Source organism: Euprymna scolopes, chromosome 4 (genome assembly GCF_053919585.1).
Source record: "Euprymna scolopes isolate OS-2025 chromosome 4, ASM5391958v1, whole genome shotgun sequence".
NCBI classification, from domain to species: domain Eukaryota; kingdom Metazoa; phylum Mollusca; class Cephalopoda; order Sepiida; family Sepiolidae; genus Euprymna; species Euprymna scolopes.
This window is the reverse complement of record NC_136485.1, coordinates 25,904,161-25,925,370: the sequence shown is the minus strand read 5'-3', so window position 1 is coordinate 25,925,370 and position 21,210 is coordinate 25,904,161. Positions and strand designations below refer to the sequence as shown.

The following is a 21,210-nucleotide window of genomic DNA, read 5'->3' as shown; positions in this document are numbered from 1 at the left end:
ATGCAGATCTCGTGAAAATCCGTTGAATTCGTCGAATATTTTTCGAGATATAGAAACATACGTACATACATTTAACACGTACAGGTGAAATTTATATTATAGACTAGCCGGTCTTGCCTACGTTACCCGAGTGAAAAAGAATGAAAAAAAATAGTAGGGATGTAGGTTCGAAACTTAAGGTGAAGGTGGAAGAGAAAGTGTGAAAAACCCTGACAACCTTCCGCTCAGCCACAACAGGATAAGTGAAAACCCTTTTTATTTAACCATGAAAAGTTCAATGAGGTAAAACATCACGCGATAGAGAAAATTAGCATTGACTGCAAACTAGTTTCCCAAGATGTTGGTGCATACAAACTCCACTAGTAGGAGAGTGTCCAAATGAATAGCGATTGTCTGATTTATGTCGAGGAAACACCTTATATTAAAGCTTTGCTTTTCGCGAACACCCGACACGAGGGCCAAGGAGACTCCTGTAACCGATTAAGTTTCCCTTATATACGGAAAAGCTAAACAAACACGCGGAGAATGAGAAATACCGTGAGAAAAAAGTCGTTCGAACAAAAGATAGACGGGACCTCCCTTCGTAAATCGTAGATATTATAATCTAGGGAGCAGAAAAAAATATTAAGAATAAGTGACCCCACCGAGTGTCCCCCCAAACAAACCTTTGCCGGACATACACACAAATACAAACACACACAGACACTTTCGCCTTTATATAATTGATTATAATGCACTTTTATTCATAAGGATCTGGTGCGTATATGTAATACCTAAGATGATATCATGAACTAAATGGAAACATAATGAAATGCTTAATTTTACATAAAAAGTTAAAAGTTAGGTCATCTCATCATCCTATATCAAATATTGACTTTTAAACGTACTTGTGGAAAAGTAAAACATTCTATCTCAGTCTTTGTATATATATATATATATATATATATATATATATATATATATATATATATATATATATATATATATATATATATATATATGGATGTCTATTTACATATATATATATATATATATATATATATATATATATGCGATGGGGACATTTATAGAATTAAATACCTTTAGCAGCTTATGTCTTAGTCTGGTCTTCCATTAACATGGAAAAGAAGTTTTAATACGCATATCCTATTGCACAGCTTTAACATGTTTCAGAAAGCCAAAGTGTAATAGTATTAAGTTTTGCTTCAATTTTTAAAATAATCGGATCACATCGGTAGCGGAGGAAAGGAAAGGAAAGCATTTCAACATATATTGTCAGTAAAAAAATGAAAAATGGAAGTAGCCTACAAAAAGGCTAAAACAAAAATTGAAGAAAGTCATGTTTTTGTATTTCAATTGAAAAATCGATAACAGATAAAACGCTCTCTGTTCTGCATTCCGATCGTAAATATAAAGTTACACTTCTGTTTAAAAATCTTATTTTTAAATTACTTTCATTCAAATAATATACTTATGTATAATGGATCAACATATCCCTATATACATATTACTCAAGAGATACCACACGAAATTTACCGATGTTTAATGGGACTCGTTAGATCCTCTATACAGTTCGTTTTAACATATTCTCCAAGTTTGAAACACTGTTCTGACACAGTTTCACTACAATCAAATGAAATGAATTACTTGCCAATACTATCACACTATAAATTGTAATATGATTGTTTAAGAGAAGATACCTGATAATAAATATTTATCCAATCAATTGGAATAAATACGGTACACAGCTGTTACTAAATGAAAGATGAGAAATAAAAGATGTGTATAATATTGCTATTAAATTATAAGACTAATAAGAAGAAAGTAAAAGAAAAAATAAGACAAAAAATTACACAATGTCATTTAACAGAATGAGAGGATAACAATAATACTATTAAGTTGAAATGTAGATAAAAATAGGTGAATAATAATCGCATATAGACATAATTTTCATAGTTATTTTCAAAAATTATTAAACACATCTGTTTTATTGCCAATGGAAAAACGATTGCATTTTTAATAGACAGGTTGCAGAAACTGACTGTAATTCAATACCAGCATGAATTAGAGTAACTACTGATCGTGAATTTGTTTAATAACCCACCGTAAATGTATTGCATGCGTATATTTTGGGATCTTGTATTTTCTTTTCTCTTATTAAAGTGTATATTACTTGTATCCACTAGATTTAAAAATAATTATTATTTTCTTGGTAAAATTTGCCACCAAAAATATTTCGATCGCTTCAGCATTAAATCAGTCGCCTATAGAAGACTATGGTAGAGAACCTCTTGTTTTGCTAATAAGAATTATGAAATAAAAACAAAATAAGAAGATATGCAAAATGTAATGATAAGTATTATACATATGTATATATATAAGTATGTTATGTATGTATATATAAGTATTATACGTATGTATATATACAGATACATATATATATATATATATATGTGTGTGTGTGTTTTTACTTACTACTAGACTAAATACAACTAATTAATTATAATACAATAATATTAAAAATAAAACAAAAATACTAACACAATTACATGGAGCATAATTAATTGTGACCTCAGTTGAAGGTTAGTAAGCTGGTATTATTGTTGTTGTAGAGGGTTTAATAACGTACACTCCTTTCCTAGAGAATGAAAAAATCAGCAAGGAATATCGCAAAATGTGCCGCATACATTGTAGAGAGAAAGTACTATTTAAATTGATTGTAAAATTATAGGATTCTGAAACTTGCTAAAATCGAGTTTTTAACAATCAAGAACAACATCAGTGAGTTTTCCTCTCGATAAGTTAACGAATAGTAAACGTATTCTATAACAGATGTGTAATTATCAATTGGAATAGGAAGATTTCTTCAATATCCCCATTTTTGATTAACTTTTCATCCAAATCGAAACTATGGGATCGAGGTCCTCTACTTTGAGATTTAAGTCTTTTATTAACAGTAGCTCCAATCCTCAGAACCATGTTCAATTGCTCTCTTACACATTTGAAACCATTGCTAGTCTGACAGGTATATTAAAATACCGGAGATCATTTTGTCTACATTTCTACATAGAAAGTAAATGCTTGAAAAGCTTATTTAGTCACAAATTCTATTGTATAAGTACGGAACATGGAATAGCACACAGCATAAAGATATTAGTGGGTTTCGTGTCCAAAACAAATGGTCTTAATGGCTACTTTGCAAGATATCTGAAATTGGTATGTTAACTAATATATATATATATATATATATATATATATATATATATATATATATATATATATATATATATATATATCAGCGAGGGTACCCGGCGTTGCCCGGGTGTTTGGAGTAGGGGGTACAGTAAACAATAAGCACATTAATGTCCTGTTTAAATATTAACAGCACGATGTTAAACTTCTGAAAACATCTGAAAAACCAAAACAAAAAAACAGCGACAAACGTAAAACTTCTTTAAAAAATGGTATAAATAACCCTTCGATTCGGTTAAGTACATGGTGCGTGTCACTCAATAAAAAGCATAGAACGGAAAGGCACGGTAAAATTCCATTCCAGTTTTTTTATGCAACTACGAAGTAAAAAACAAACTGGTGTTCTTTCGTAACTCTCCCTTGTGAACGATCCAGAAACGGTATAAGTGGTGTCCGGGGAGGGAGAGTTATATAAGAGAGAACATATTGTTCTACTTTCATTGATTTTTACCTATCGTGGCAGTTAATTCTCAGCAGAAAAATAATATATGAATTTACTATTATCGAGGAAGTGCAGAGGTGATATGCTTCTTACACACCTCAGATATTTTGCTGCAGTCTGTGCATATTACATTCGAATGTATCGATTGTTATACTGAGTTTATTTTAGAAATTATTTTGGAGATGATTAAATTTGATTCTTTATTTTATTATTTGAACTTGTATCCCCATCCTCTAGTTGCTGTTTTCTACGACGTTTCGGGCAAGTATTCATCTGGCCTTCGCCAGGTAACCCGCAGAGGTATGGGCATGTCGAGACCTCCAAATACATCCACAGCAATTACTGCATTCAGTAGTTGCTCGGGGCCGTAGCGTAAGGGATGCAGGAATATCCAAGATTCCAAGGGAGTAGTGTCTGAAAGTAGCGGTTTCAATGTCACCCAAAGTCGGTCAGAGGATTAGTTGACTACACCCAGGTGAGATAACAACAACTACTGAAAGCAGTAATTGCTGTGGATGTAGTTGGGGGCTTCGACATTCCTATTTCGTTGTGATTTACCTGACGAATGGCAGTGGAATAATTAGCCGAAACATCGAAGAAAAGAACAACTAGAAGAGGGGGATAATAGTCCAAATAATTAAATTAATATATATATATATATATATATATATATATATATATATATATTTATATATATATATATAAATTGGGTTTACTTAAGGAACTTGTGAACCCAAGCATATTCTGTTAATCTAGAATCACGTGATCCCCAGCTGGGCTCAAACGAAATCAATGTATATCTTCTAATATAAGGCTGCTCATTTGACAAAACTATTTGGTATCCTTTTACTTCATATACCAATTAGAATTTATTTATAAAATCTAATTCTGGGATGTTTAATAGAACGATTAGATAACATTATATCTTACTGAATACGCAATCCGTTAACTATATATTAGCGACATTCTTACGAGGATAGCGTACCGATGTTACATCGTTGAACGTCTTGTTGAGGGTTCCGCTTTCTTCTAATTAAATATATAATGTACTTAAAATTTTCTAAGCCTCACTAAGGTTTAGCTCACTAATAATTTCTTCGCAGAAAAAAAAAAGAACTATACACTATATTTACGGTAATTACTGCTGTGGAAGTTAAATATTATCTTTCGTTCTCCCTGTAAATATTCACAATCCAAACTCGTATAGCTACAAACAGTGCTAATAATTTTCTTTCTCAATCAACTATTTAAACTTATATACAATCTATAGTTTTCTCATAAAATGTCAGCTTGTGAAATCAGGTTACATTTCAGCTAACTAGAATATAGTCGTTTTCACGTCTGATATAATCACTTTGTGTATAGTCAGCTTTAAAAATGAAATTTTAGCTAAGCTTTACTATTATTGATTCATAATGCTGCCTTACTGCACTCGTCATTCTTATTAGATTGGTATTTACGAGCGGATCCTATTTTCATTTCTAATACGTAACGGTTAATGTAAATAATGACTTCTATGATTTCATATATACACTTGTGCCTGAAAAAATAGAAGTGTAAAAAAAATAAATAAAAATAAATAAATGCACGAATGTGTTTTTTAAAGCAATTAAATCAACAAATAATGTGTACCGTTTGGTTAGTGCATTTTTAATACTCATGCTATCTTATATGTGAATGCAATCCCCCGTAGAATGCATAGTCATTTATATGATATGCTAAAGAAACCGACGGCTGAGGAATGCAAACAAAATAACTAAATTTAACATAGAAAACTCCTAAGCTGTTTAGTATGAACTTAATTTAACAAATATTAATACTGGTGATATGTATAAACCTGCTAATTTAATGTCATTATATACGAATTGTGTTAACTGAAATGGTACATAAAAGACAAAAAAAAATGTAAAAAATAAAAAGAACAATTTAAGGATAGTTTATAAAAAAAACTTATTTATTTTGTTTGCAAGAGAATAAACTTGAAATCTGTTCAAAGAACGAAACTTAAATGAAATAGGAGGAAATCGCGTAGAATCAACTTGTTTTGTATTTTTTTAAAAATTTAAATGTGACTTTTGGTCTACGTATTTTGATTTCAGAGATGCATATAATACAGTCGGTTCAAATAAAAATGCATATTGACCTCGCCTGTTTTATTGCTGCTACAATCATAAAATAAGTTAGTTCTTTCTGTATATAAAAAACATATACATATTTACAATATATAAACTAAAAAAGAAAAAGAAAAACCGTCAGTATACATAGATAAGTATTTACGTGTTAATATATATATATATATATATATATATATATATATATATATATATCTATAAAATATACATCTTAAACTCTTTCTGGTTATATAATTTCCATGATAGACTGATTAAATAATTCCCAGTAGGCTATGTAATATTTCAGTATATCTATATGAACCCATGAATAAGTTATATAATTTAGTTTACTACGGGCATATATTGACAGAACAAAAGCGACATAATTCTTACAGTTATATTGCAAAAATATGTGATTAGCTTACAGATATTAACATATTAAATTCCTACTTTATAAATAGAAAAAAATGTGACTATCGAAAATGTGTGGTCATATCAATTTTCACATTATATATAATAAACAAATTTCAGAAAAAAACAAGATAACTTCATATAATACGCAGTAATGCAAGTAATAAAACAAATGAAAACGGGCACTTACCTTACAAGGGCAATGTGTTCAAACATATACGTTTGTGTTCTCCTCGTATTATAACAGGTTTATGGTATGATTTTATATTACATATATGCGGGTAAACAGAATATAACAACGGATACACTGAGATTTACAAGTACATTCAATAATAAAGTATTTTTTTTTTAAATATTCGTTAAGCTATGGGATACCTCACACTTCTTCAGTGGGCATGCACTATAATTCAAAAAAATCCTGCCGTATGCAAGAACCGTCGTTTACTATACATTGTGTTAACAAGTACTTAACTTTAAAAACTCATGATATTAAATAAAATTCCACTATAATACAATATATTATATCCATATCTATATTCCTCTCTCTCTCTCTCTCTCTCTCTCTCTCTATATATATATATATATATATATATATATATATATATATATATATATATGTATATATGTATATATACACAGAAAGAGAGAGCGAGCGAGAAAGAATATTAAAAATGCTTTATTGGTTGTATGGACCGTATAAATTGCACAATATAATGTGTCTTCTGTATTTTTCTTGTAAGCATCTGAAAGTAAGTCGCTAAAATGCAGTAACAAACATAATTCCCTACCTGTAAGCCACGAACGAAATAATTCTATAAGATATACCTTGAGTACAGAATAAATTGCAAACACAAATAAGTTTACCCACAGAATGTTTGCTAAAAAATATTGATTTGGAAAAGAGCTAACACCCAAAATCGAGCGTAAAGTAACTTAAACTCAAATTCAAAAAAATACATTTTGCGTTCATGTTACAACAGTCTATTACTTCTATTCGTCCTTATACATTTTAATTAGTTTGGATGTTTCTAGAGACTCTATACATTTTAATTAGTTTGGATGTTTCTAGAGACTCTATACATTTTAATTAGTTTGGATGTTTCTAGAGACTCTATGATGAATGAATGTGTTTACTTATGTATGAATGTGTTTACTTACCTACAACTTTTAAGTTGATGATCTTCATCTTCACGGGTGTGGTGTTTATCTGACATGTGTACTCCCCGCTGTCACTTACACGTACATTCCGTATGTGTAGGTGCCAATCTTTAATGTAAGGTCGTTCCACACTTATTCTAACGTCGTCGATGATACGTCGGGTTTGTAACGAGACGATCGTTGATTCTGGATTTGTCCACACAACCTAAAAAATAATTTAAAAAAAATGATTGTTTTTTTTGTTTTTTTTTGTAAATGATACTAAGGAAACCACCAAGAATCATGTATACACGAACAGTCGATTGAATGTTCATTTATGCTTATTTTATAATGGATAATTGCTAGGGGTGAATAGTGGTTGTGTAAAAGCCACCAATAGAAAGGCTCTGGTGTAAAATTGTAACGTAAGACAACTAAATGTTTTATGTTTAAGACCGACATATACGTAAAATATATTCTCATGTTTTAAACAATTTATTAAATGAGTTGTATAAGTGTGTAGTTTATATCTCATACATAAAGGGTAATTGCTTCATTCTTAGAGGAAGCATAACTAATACAGGGATTAAGTATAAATAGGGGCCATTAATTGTAAATAAATGTGGTTAATGTAAAACTATATATAAGACTCTACAATATAAGCTTACACAATGCACAGTATTTGCAAGTGTAAATATATTTACACTTTTGCACAAAAATATAGGCATTAAATGTATAGAAAACTAGAGAAAAGAAAATTGTAACTGTGACCCTCACTGAATAAAAATAAAATAAAGGCATTTTACCGGAAGAAAACTGCCGCACCATATATTAACAGGAATTTTACGATAAGAAAACAGCAAAAATAACAGTCATATAGTAGATTACCAATATAAACAATTCCATAATTAATATTGTTAGGACAGCGGTATATTTTAAAGCATAATAAAAGCAATACGAAAAACATCGACAAAAATGTATGAGACGATTCTTTAATGAATAGGTATGGGTGACTGTTTTGTTGCAACTAGCTTTGTTGAATATTGGAAAATTCTTTGGAGGAATTTGATAATATCGTGTTATATTTAGTAAAAAAATATAATTATACATAAATGGTAAACGAAACAAAAAGAAGATATCAACTACATTTTTCATCATAAATTTATGTATATATATATATATATATATATATATATATATATATATATATATATATATATATTGATATAATATTTACATTTCTCCAAATTGGGTATATGTTATTATAGAGTCGTGATTTCAAAAGTTTAAAAACGTGTCTGTATGTCATCAGGTAGACTCTGCACTGAACGAAAAACTGTCGCATACAAAGCTTGTGATATTGCCACTGTAGCAACGTTATACGCATAGTAAATGATTTAAAAATGAAACTAAGATATTTTTCACACATTTTATAAAGATTTTCTTTTCAATTTTGACCAATTTTTGATACCTTAAGCCTATTTTTACCGGCTAAGTCCCCTAGTAGAAGGACTCGTAAAATCTTAAATCGTTGGAGGGCCCTACCGCCGCTTTTTTATTTTTTAGTTTCCGGTGAGATAGGGTTATTAATTATGGAGAGCATCGGACAGACATATAACATTTTAAAATTTATAAGAAATGTACACACTGTTTAAATGACCATACAACAATTATTTATTATAAAAATAAAAGTCCCATACGTCCAAATAGTGTATGAAAATATAGAACCCAATAATTTATCCATCGGGTTCAAACTAATGGTCATTATGGTCCATTACCACCTGACAACGCTCATTGATTGGATTGAAAACGTTCCTAATCAATTAAATTGGTATGTTGATACATCTTCTGTTAATGGTTACTTTCAACATCATTGTAGCTAGTTTTGTGGTGTGAATTCTATTACACATTGCTTCCTTCCCACTGCCTCCCGAAAGAGAAAAATCCAGGAGGAGGGCAAATCCCGTGAGCGTGGACAATACTTGATACTTCCTCTTCGCCTTAACTATATGTTTTTGCAGGTATCTCTCAAGATCTACTATTGTCATGATGATAGTTAGGAAGTGTTCTATACTGCTAGAAGTGTCATTGCGTATTTGTAAAAATCTTTTGGGAAAGTGGCATAACGTATTCACGTAGCAAGTTGAGATAATTTAAAGAGTGTTACATTTTATTGAGACACCCTCTATATGAAAAATTGATAACGAAAAATGTAATAAAAATGTTGAATTAAGAGTGCCCAGTAGCGGATAGCCAGTGAAAATGTAGTTGTAAGTGTTTCGTTGTAAGATAATTTGATAATATTACATCCACATCTCACATAATGTCTTCTAAACATACGTGTGATTTATTTTTTTATTAATTTATTTCAGATTAAATATACTAGGTGCGATTTAAAATTTCTAAAACTGATTTTATAAGGAACACATATTTTTGATATTTATTCAATGGGATTACGGTGTTAGCTAAAATTTATATGTAAATGTAAACTGTTACTATATGTTGTTTTAATTCAAATCACAGGTGAAGTATTGGGAAACCTTTATCAACAATGATCACCTAGTGAACCGAGGTTATTGTATGCACTCGTTGCACGCATAAATTGAACAATAGAAAAAATGGATCCATTAGCATTGAATTAATGTAATATTCTATCTAATGCACTTATATGTGCATTACGCTGTTCGATGGGAAAGCAAAAGATAAGAAGATATAAAACCGAGGTATAAAATTCCAAGTATCTAACAATCGGAAAACCTGGACTCCAGAGTAAAACAAAAACAAATGCGAATTACCCAATGTAAATATGAATAGCCTGAAGACATATTACGGTAGTATTATTTCATATATTAGAAGAGAACCGAATAAAGACGCAATGACGTCGTTAATTATAAAACATATTATACACATTCTCGCATCTATCTTTTACTTGATATTTTTGTAACTATGGATCGACTGGTATAAAAAGATGTACATATAGAAAACAATGGTTAAAACAAATAAATAAGGTTGTAGTCCTTTTGAGGAGGTAGGTGTCATTTCGGAATATTTATGTTTAGATTTGCGTTCGATTCGGTCATTCATGAACTTACAGAATTGCATGCCATTATTATTTCATAAGGTTTGGGAATGTAAAAACTAAAAAGAAAGTAATATTTTATTTTATAAGCGTAGAATGTGTATAAACACAAATTCCAAGAAAACATAGTGAATGAGCTTTTAAAGTTCGAATGCTACACATTTATAGGAGATTAAGAGCACTCTTTATTTATACTTATGTAGTTGGCAAAACTAGCCTCATTTACAAATAATTTAATGGAGTTTGCTTTGATGAACTCTTTGCATTATAGAAGTGACAAAACAAAAAATTTACTTAGAAAAATTAGTTGTAGCAGACATTCTTCTATAAATTTATGTTCAAATTTTTGCCGGGGCGGTCCCTATAATGCAATTTCTAAGGGCATGTTCCTTTAAACAGTTCAGGCCTAGGGAACAAGGACGATGCTTCCACTTTTGACTAAATAAAATAGATCTGATCCTACAACTGTGAGCATATTTAAGTAAAATGATAAAAGTCGGAGGAAACTTTGATCGAAAGGTCGTTAAAATAATTTCAGAGGAAACAACATTTTCAGAAAACACTAAATAATATGGATAATATTTTCGTTGCTTTAATTTATGAATTACTTTCGACGTAATCATTTTGCATGTTTACTTACTGAACATATATTTTAATAATGGACAAGTATTGATCAATAGACACATTGTTGCTTATTGAACAATACTCAGAGTATTTCATGAATAAACATAATATCTTTACAATGCGATTTCTTAAAAAAATCTTTGAATTGAAGTTATGTATGAAAAAGCTGATAAAAGTTTCCAATTTGATACACTGCTACAAAATATAAAGGCTTGGAAATAAAAAAAATTGAGAGAAAAGTAAAAAATCAGGCATATTTAATGATATGTAACTCCTATTTTACAATAAGTTATAAAGTTCAAGTTGCAAAGAAATATATATATATATATATATATATAAATATATATATGTATATATATAAATATATATATATAAATATATATATATATTATATATATATATATATATATATATATATATATGTATATATATATACTAGCATGGGTACCCAGCGTCGCCTGGGTTGACATGAAGTTCCGTTGGTAACAAACTTGCATATTAATCATTTCTATCATGGGCAACGTATATACCCCCCAAAAAAAAAATAAAAGACCGGAGGAAAACATGTGTAATCGCCTCTCAAAAAGCAGTACGTGATCCCCTCTCAACCATATATTTCGGCAGAAGGGCTACAAAAGAGGAAACTATTCTCCAGATATTGATTACTGGAAAAAAAAAAACATCCCCCAAATAATTATTAAAAATAAATCATTACAACTTTTGTTCCAATAAAAAATAGCATCGAATGCACGTGCGATCGCAAAAGACGATCTACCAAAAATGAAATCCAAAAACAAGTAAATGAAATGCTTCATCATTTTATATTTCTAATGTAATCCCTTTACCAAAAATTGAATTTGTCATATTTTGGGTTTCGTTCTGTTTATAAAATTGTTAGGTAAATGTACAGAATAGTCTTAGAAAAATTAATTCAAAGTACAAAATTTATAATTATTTTATGTTTCCAATGTAATTCCAGCCCCCATCACAAGACAAAAAATAACAAACATCCCGTGTCTGTACTTTTTTGCACTCCCCTCGATCGCTAAAGTTGAAAAATATTCTACAGATGACAGTTTTCTTTTGACGCTTTGTGGTCAAAAAGAGGGTGCCCATTTTACGTTAAATTTATATGGATAACTGATTCACAGGCTAAAATCTTAATTTTTTTTTTCCTTTTAATTTCTTCTTTCATATTATATATAAAGACCGTTTCAACGTATTAGCCCCTCCCCAAATTAGGTTTAAATTTTTTAGAGGTTAAACTTAAATTGACATTTTTTTATTTAAAATATTAAATCATTCATAAAGAAAATCTGTTTCGTAGGTAATTAAACGCACTTGATGTGGTATAATTATTATAATAAATCATGGGCAACACCAATTAACGTTTATAAACTCAAAATTAGCAGATAATGTATAGGATTATGGAGTTTTCTCAGATGGAATATAGGTCCGGTTTCTGACTAACTCTGCCATCGTGGGGATACAATAAATGAGGAGACTAGTCTTAATTATTTTTCTCTAATCAATATTCAAGGTTACTAAAAATTAAGAATAAGCGGAACAAATTTTCCTCCGAATCAAAAACAAAAATAATAATTCAGCTTAGAAGAATGTTTCGAAATGAAAACAATTCTATTACAGAAAATATTTAATAGCGTGCTTATTTAAAAAAAAAATGTTTCAATTACACTATCACAGTTATTTCCCCATTGGTTTTCTGGTTAAATATTAAGAAAATAGTTTAAGATTGCAGGTAAAATAAGTTAAATTAAATATGAATTGAAATGAAAATAAAGTAAATACTTCATATTTTTGTAATTAGTGCACTTGAAACCGAAGCTATTATGTAGAATAAGTAATATCATCGATCTAATTATTTAAATACATTTAATTTAAAGTCATATGCTAATGACCGTAGCTCAATCAATGTGGATGTGGTTTGAAGAATGCTGGATATTGAAATCACTGATGAAATGGTATGTGTCCCTTGACAGAATTATCTTATGATGGGCGTTGATATTTCTTGACCAGAAGAGTCGTACACATATATGACTGTTTATTTCTTTTATCATTGGGAGTTGTACACACATACAAACACACACCAACTGCTAATAAGTTATATATATATATATATATATATGTATATATATATATATATATATATATATATATATATATATATATATATATATATATATATTAAATAAATGCTTCTTCTGGTCATGGCAGTGAGACGTTGATAGTTTATGTTTTGTAATAAACTCTACAGTTCATTTAAAAATTACATATATTCATATTGATTGGATCAAACGCCTTATAGCTACAAATGTTCGCTCCTTACATTTTCCAAGAGAAAACTAAAATTAAATAAAAGTTATATTATAAATAAAATAATGAAAATTTAGAGGATTCCTGTATGAGGACAACCATGAACATAATAATCATAAATGTAGAATAATGAAATAATTATATATGACAATAAGTCTGTATTAGAATATATATTGGTCTTATATATTTGTTTTAAAATATTAAATAGACGAGCGGAAAAGTGATGTGTATTTGAAATTGATTTTGTATTATATATATATATATATATATATATATATATATATATATATATATATATATATGCATATATACATGCATATATATGCATATATATGTATGCATATATACATGCATATATATGTGCATATCTATATGCATATATATATACATATATATGCATATATATACATATAAATACATATATATACATATATATATACATATATATGCACATATACATATATATATATATATATATATATATATATATATATATATATATATATATATATATATATATATATATATATAGCGTGTAAGGAAGCGATACAAGAAAATTCAATAAAGTGCTATATCGTGGATGTGGGAGCTGAAGATACAGTATTTATTTCGACACTGTATATACATATTTCAAGGGCATACCAATGGTTTTATTACGCCAAATCATCCTTAAGTGGTTGGACAGACTCGTAAATTTATCAACGACATTGAAAAAATGAAACAATCCAAAATGAACAAACAAAGAAAAACAGTTAAACGAGTGTTTAAACCACAGAGTTTCAAAATGTAAACACTAACTTAATATTCGACGCCAATATATTATGATTATGGAAGGAAGAAAACGCGTGTGTATACATGTGTATGAGTGTGAGTGTGTGTGAGAGAGAAATACTGGTAGATAGAGTGTGTGTTCGTGTTAGTGTGCGCGTGTGTCTATATATGTATGTTAAGCGGAGGGATGAAAGCTTTATGAAAGGTAAATGTCCTGTATGTTCAATCTATAATTCCCGATATGTATACTTGTATTGTGTACCTGATGAAAAACATGTAAATATAAATAAGACACTTAAATTAGAAATTTGTGTATTATATTCCCGTGCAATTTGAACGTGTAAAATGCACATCCTTTTAGAAAGAGTGGTGTGGAATCGTAGCAAGGCATTCATATATGCCAGTCTCATTCATTACTACAATCAAATAGCAAATATGTTATGCAAACTGTTGAAGTAATCCCCATTATTTATTATTATTATTATTATTATTATTATTATTATTATTATCATTAATATTATTATTATTATTATTATTATTAGACGTGGAAGTAGGAAAATACACAACACATAGAGTGCAACACATATGTCTAAATCTACTTAAGTGTTTTGGTCCAAAATAATTTATATATGAGTTAAATTGATTTAATACATGTTCTATTGCATATGCATATATCTGTTTTTCAATTAGTGCACACCATTGTATTTATCATACACACAAACTGTTTAATATGAGAATAACACCTCAAAAAATCTAAACAGATTAGAACTTCAGTAAAAATTAATATAGAAATTCCCTTTTATAGTTAATGTGGATATGCTGTTACTTTCGTTATACTAAGTGTGCAATGGTAACACAAACATCAACAAACATTGTCTTTCAATACTTAAAAACAATACAGAATTAAAAAGAATACATAGAAACTTATTTATTTGATATATTTGACCAGTAAATTCGCAGAATATTTATTAATTATTCGTCCTGTTACATTTTCAAAGATTTTAATTACATATACATGTGTGTGTGTCTGCTTTTGTACACACACAGCCACCCCACAACACGCATACATGTGTGTGTGCGTGTTTGTGTCTGTGTATGTGTCTGTGTCTGGGTGTATATGTTTATTTTTATGCATATAATTATTAGCTACAATGGGATGTGAATTATATGTGCACTTTGTCAACAATGGCATCCGCAGGTGCCTCGTAAGCTACCAATAAGTAGTTGTCTCGCATGGCGAGAACTGTCAGCTCTGAAGGAGATCATCTAACTGTGCTTCACATTGACTTCATTATCGTGCCCTCTCGTATATCAAATACCCACAGTGAGTAAAATTACTGTCAATGTAAAATCCTCGGAGCGGAAACTGTTCAGACACACGTCGATATCAAGCGAGTGCGTAATTATCGACGATCTTCCATATCAACCGTGTTCGATCGTCTTATATATTTATATTAGTTTAAATAATATAGCGTGTTGAATTATCCTGCAACAAATTAGCCCTAGTGTGTTTTTTTTTTCTGTTAGTTTATACATAAACAAAAACTAAGAGTATTATTCTGAGACACATGCATTTGTTTACGCCGTTTTCATTTTTTTCTTCTATAATATAAAGCTGAACGTCTGCGTGTGGGTCTGGTCATGAATAGGCTCATATATAGTTGACTGTTATAGAAACCTGATCACATATAATGATAGAAGATGTAACGAGACAGAGGAATGGGTATATTTGATCTGGCATAATGAAGGTTCATTAAAATTGTGGAGTCTGCGATCGCACCTACCCCACAAAATATGGATATAACATATTTAAAAAATTAAAAAAACAAACGTTCACAAGTGTTTTGGATATAGATGTACATAAGAATGCATTGATAAGTATGCTTTAACTTAAATAGGGATGGTATAACAAAATTGTGGGTGCTGCGTTCGTGCCTAGCTTCCATAGAATGAAAATAGGCACAAACTTTAATAAAGAATTTTCATATCTATCTGCGGAAGTATACTTGTATAATTATGCTTCAGTTTGAAGAAATATGGTATAATAAAATTATGGGGTGTTCGTTCGCGCCTGACCTCCATAGAATGGAAATATGTCACAAAGTCAAACAAGGTTTTTAATATAAATCTACAGAATATTGTGATAAGTGTTTCAGTGTGAACAGGTATGGTTGTATAAGTTATGAGTTTTTATCTATTTTATTTTTACTTTCATCATATTTTGCTTTGGTTTTGATACCCAAAAATTCGAAGCTACCTCTTTACAACCCTTTCTTTTCATAAACTATCATACTTTCATAAATCAGATTCCATTTTCGGTAGGCTGATGTTGAACCCAGTCAACGATGGGTCCTTTTGCTAGTATATATATATATATATATATATATATATATATATATATATATATATATATATATATGTGTGTGTGTGTATGTGTGTGTGTGTGTGTGTGTGTGATGTTTTTAAAACAGTAAAAAACTAGCATTTCCGCGCGGCGTTGCCCGGGCGTTTGAAGATGTATGTTGAGCAAAAAAAAAAAAAAAAAAGCGGGCAATATTTTTTAATTTCCCCGTATTATGACCCCTTAACATTTACTGTTTTTTGCTCAAACTGAGTTCGTAAATTCAAGGAATCTATATCGAAAATATCAATTGTTTCGACCTCAAATTGGCAGAGGAGTTTGGTAGATCTCTTAAAAGTCAAATAGTTAAACTTAACAGCCAAATCTCCGTAGACTGTATACCTAATTACGTCTATAGAATGAAAATTGACAGAGTTATTGGGTAGGGAAATGTATACAGCCAGACAGACACGCACACACACACGCGCACTTTCACTTTTATAGATAGATAGATATATTATTTATATGTATTTCATTGAATGGTAGAAATTCACTATACAACTGAGCAGTTATAGATATCTATTCTTCGGGAAACTACACATGGAATATATGTATACCCGAACATATATACATACAATCCAAATAATCAATATAAAAAAAATCCCTTTAATGTCTAAGTTTAACACCCACGATAAGATATATATATATATATATATATATATATATATATATATATATATATATATATATATATATATATATATATATATATATATATATTACATTTTCACCCCCAAAAGGCATGCTGCGTCTGTTCTTTGAGGTAGGGGAAAACTATCAGGGACCTAAGTTGCAGGGGTACTATGTAGGGAGTTTAGCAGTAAGATGTAGGTTCACATTACACTTGAACTTCTGCATATCCGTACAGTTGGGGAAGCAGGTAACAGGAAGAAAATCCAAAGTCCTGCAGTTCTGGGGAAGAAACTATTCGAGTAAAAGGCTTTATTACATCTAGGAATTTCAACCCTGTAGGGGTGGCACTTTCTGTGGGTCGGGTTCGTCGGGAGTATTTTCGTCGATGGAGGTACAACCGCTTTTAGTTCGTCATATCAGTCACCATTCACATACTTGTAAAACAGGCATAGGGATGCAACATTTTGTTGGTGGGGTATGGGCTGAAGTGTAGATGACAGTTCGGGACCTATTAGGTTGGCGACTCCCTTTTGGGCCCTGTCAAGGATCGAGAGACTATTAGTAGATGCACCAACCTTAATGTGACAGCAGTACTCACTACACGAGCGAATGGTGACTATGAAGTGCTACAGAATACTTTCAGGCGTAAGTACCTTTCTAGCACGATAGAGATAGCCCAATTTCTTTGCAGCAGCCTGTGCAATAATCGCAATGTATCTATTCCAACTCATGTGCCCTATGCACGTTAAGCCAAGGAGCTTGAACGCAGTGCTCTCAGGTAAAGTATCCATAGCCTAGATATATTCATGTAATTATTAAAAGAAACCAGCTTTGTCTTGGCAGCGTTTAAATAACCATCTATTTTTACCCCAATTCCACTACAGACTGGAAGTCTACCTCTATGGAGTCGGTCATTACCTTAGGTATGTCGTCATTAGGTTTCCCCACGTGCCTGATATAGAGCGTGGTGTCGTCAGCAAATATACCCATCTCAGAGCCAATTTAATCAGGTAAGTAATTTAAAAGGACAATAAAGCAGTTTAAATTTTTTGCCAACTTTTGATTTTTTAAGAAGTAGTTAATTAATTAAAACCTCACTAAAACCATTGAAAGAGAAAAGAAAAACTAGATATACTAGATATACACTTGTAAATATCAAAGACAGAAAAGCATGGTTTATATTGCAGAACAATGTATTTAACTTTTAAAAAGGTTACTCGAAAATTGCTATTTTAATCGCTTACTCTATTCAAAGTGTGTAATATATATATATATATATATATATATATATATAAATATACATATATACATATATATAAAAGTGAACGTGTATGTGTGTGTGCCTGTGTGTGTCTGTGTACATTTCCCTACGCAATAATTCTGCCAATTTAAAGCCTACAGATTCGAAATATCTACAGTGTACTGAGATTTGTGAAAATCGATGTGATTGGTTTTCGGACAGAAATTTGGCGATTAAGGGGTCAAAGTTCAACGATTTGACCTCTGAGAACTCTACCAAACTCCTTCTACAATTGTGGGTCTAAATACGTGAGATTTTAGATATAGGTTCCTTGAACATGGGTCTCACTTAATTATTTTATTTAAGCAATAAACAATTTATTTTAAGGGATCATAATAAGGATCAAATTTAAAAAAAGATTGAACTTTTTTCTCTTTTTTTTTTGCTGAGCATACACCTCCAAACAACCGGGCAACGCCGGGCTGAAATGCTTGTTAGATAATAAAATCGCATTTCCTCTTTGTTGGTACTAAATACACTGAGTATGTATATAAGAACGTCCTTATTATTTTAATCCAAAATGTAAAAAATAATTCTATTACTAATTACCAAATTTTATGCTACAGATACAAATATATACATTTGGGTTGACATATTGATGTTTTTCTTAAATATATTAATATATTTATTTTGTTGTGCCATTTAAAGCAATCGTCAATTAAAAGAATTTACTCAGCGAGATACATTTATTAATAGAATAATGCAAAGAAATAACCAGGGCTTATTATATCGGTATATTACGGATGATATTGGTAATAAATGTTAGAATTTATGAAAGATAAATGAGAGAGGAAGATAAAGCAGGTATGTGAGAGCGATGGGAAAGGGAAAAGAAAGATAGACAACGTTTTAAAAGAAAAAATAAGTGCAAAATTCGCAAAGATCAAATTTTGAATAATATGGATTGCATATTAGCTTTGCATTAAGTCGTTCAAGCATAATATAAGTGCCATCATTCTTTGAGTAACATGAACAAATTGCGGTGTCAGCTATTAGATCAAAGATTCAAACGTCACTTTGAAGATATTGAGTAAGCGTAAAGGTTAGATTTCTCTCACTGCCTCGCTTCTTTAATTTAACTAGTATTGTCCTCCGGTGAGGGAAATGAAACAACATAACCGTGTTAAATGGAGTGAATCACGATAAGCTGTCAGAAAAATATGAATACAATTATGTTATGCAATCGTATGTGTAGGTTCGAATACACAAAGTGTGGAATATAGTAATATATTATTATTATATTGAAATAGAAGATGTAATAATCCACCAGGTCCACGATTTATAAGCGAATAAAAGAAAGATGGAGGAAAATCCATTAATTATATATGTGTGTGTATGTATGTGTGTGTTTGTGTATATATATATATATATATATATATATATATATATATATATATATACATATGCATATTTATATATATGCATATATATAATATATTATATTATATATATATGTATATATATATATATATATATATATATATATATATATATAATTGGTTCTGATCCCAAATATGTATTAGGAAAGGATTACTATATCTATGAAATAAATACGTATTAGATACGTTTGAAGCTAAAACAACAAATTATTACAAAATAAACAGATATTTATTTTGTTTGAAATCTATATTGAAAATTATAAATATATTTAAGATACACATTATGATCAGTACGTCTTAGTTTCTTTTTTTTGCCATGTTGTTATTGGAGCATAGAATAATTAGAGCCCCGTTTAATGTCTTTACACTAGTCTCTTTCAAATGTCGGAACGGTGCGTTGTTTACGCGGAATTCGCGTTTCAGTAAGTATGGCATAATAGAAACGCTGACTGAGATAAAATAAAATAAAAGCGTATTAAACACGTTTGAAGCCCAAAACAACACAGTATTACAAAATAATCCGATATCTATTTTGTTTATCAATATGTTTCGAAGATACACTTGAACATCAGGATGTCTTTCTTTCTGTTTTCTATTTTTTTTTTTTTTTGGTAAGTTCCGGTTTAAGCATGGAAATAAAGGTTTTTTTTCATTCTTGATAATTTTGTGTAACAACACTTGACATCTGAATTTTGACAGTATTTAATCAGTCCAATAGAAAAGCTGATTTTCACGCGAGTAACTTTGTATACAAATTGATTCATATAAACGAGACAATTATTGATATTCATATATATATATATATATATATATATATATATATATACATACATAAATATACACATTATTCATTACACATGTGCACACATGTTTCAGTGTACTCCCTATAAAAGAGACCATTTATCAGACGAAAAAAGGTGCGAAATTCCAACGAGAGTAAAGATTACATCCGGGTTTTATAAAATAATTATATTCATTATACTAAGATTATTCGTATGGATAGATGCCACCCCCACATTCATATAAAGCGTAAACATAACATATCTATTTTTGAATGTCATCTGGACATTCGTTTACATGCAACACGTTCCAATGAAATGGCCTCTTTTAATAAGGATTCCACTGAAAAATGTATTAAAATACTTATAATCTTTGTAGAATATACACGCTATATACCAGTATATATATATATATATATATATATATATATATATATATATATATATATATGTGTGTGTGTGTGTGTGTGTGTACATATATATTATTTATATATATATATGTCTCTCCCATCTCTCTCTTTATATATATGTATACACACACACACACAAACATACAC

The 21,210-nt window shown here is 29.9% G+C and overlaps 1 protein-coding gene across 1 annotated transcript in view; it reads right to left on the bottom strand.

The window, feature by feature from the left end:
- The window catches only part of LOC145270574 (opioid-binding protein/cell adhesion molecule homolog), a 463,923-nt gene that overhangs the window by 404,685 nt on the left and 38,028 nt on the right, over positions 1–21,210 (bottom strand). Inside the window, exon 3 of the mRNA XM_080126208.1 lies at positions 7,375–7,579. Coding sequence (XP_079982334.1) covers positions 7,375–7,579 — 205 coding nt within the window. The remainder of the gene's footprint in view (positions 1–7,374; positions 7,580–21,210) is intronic.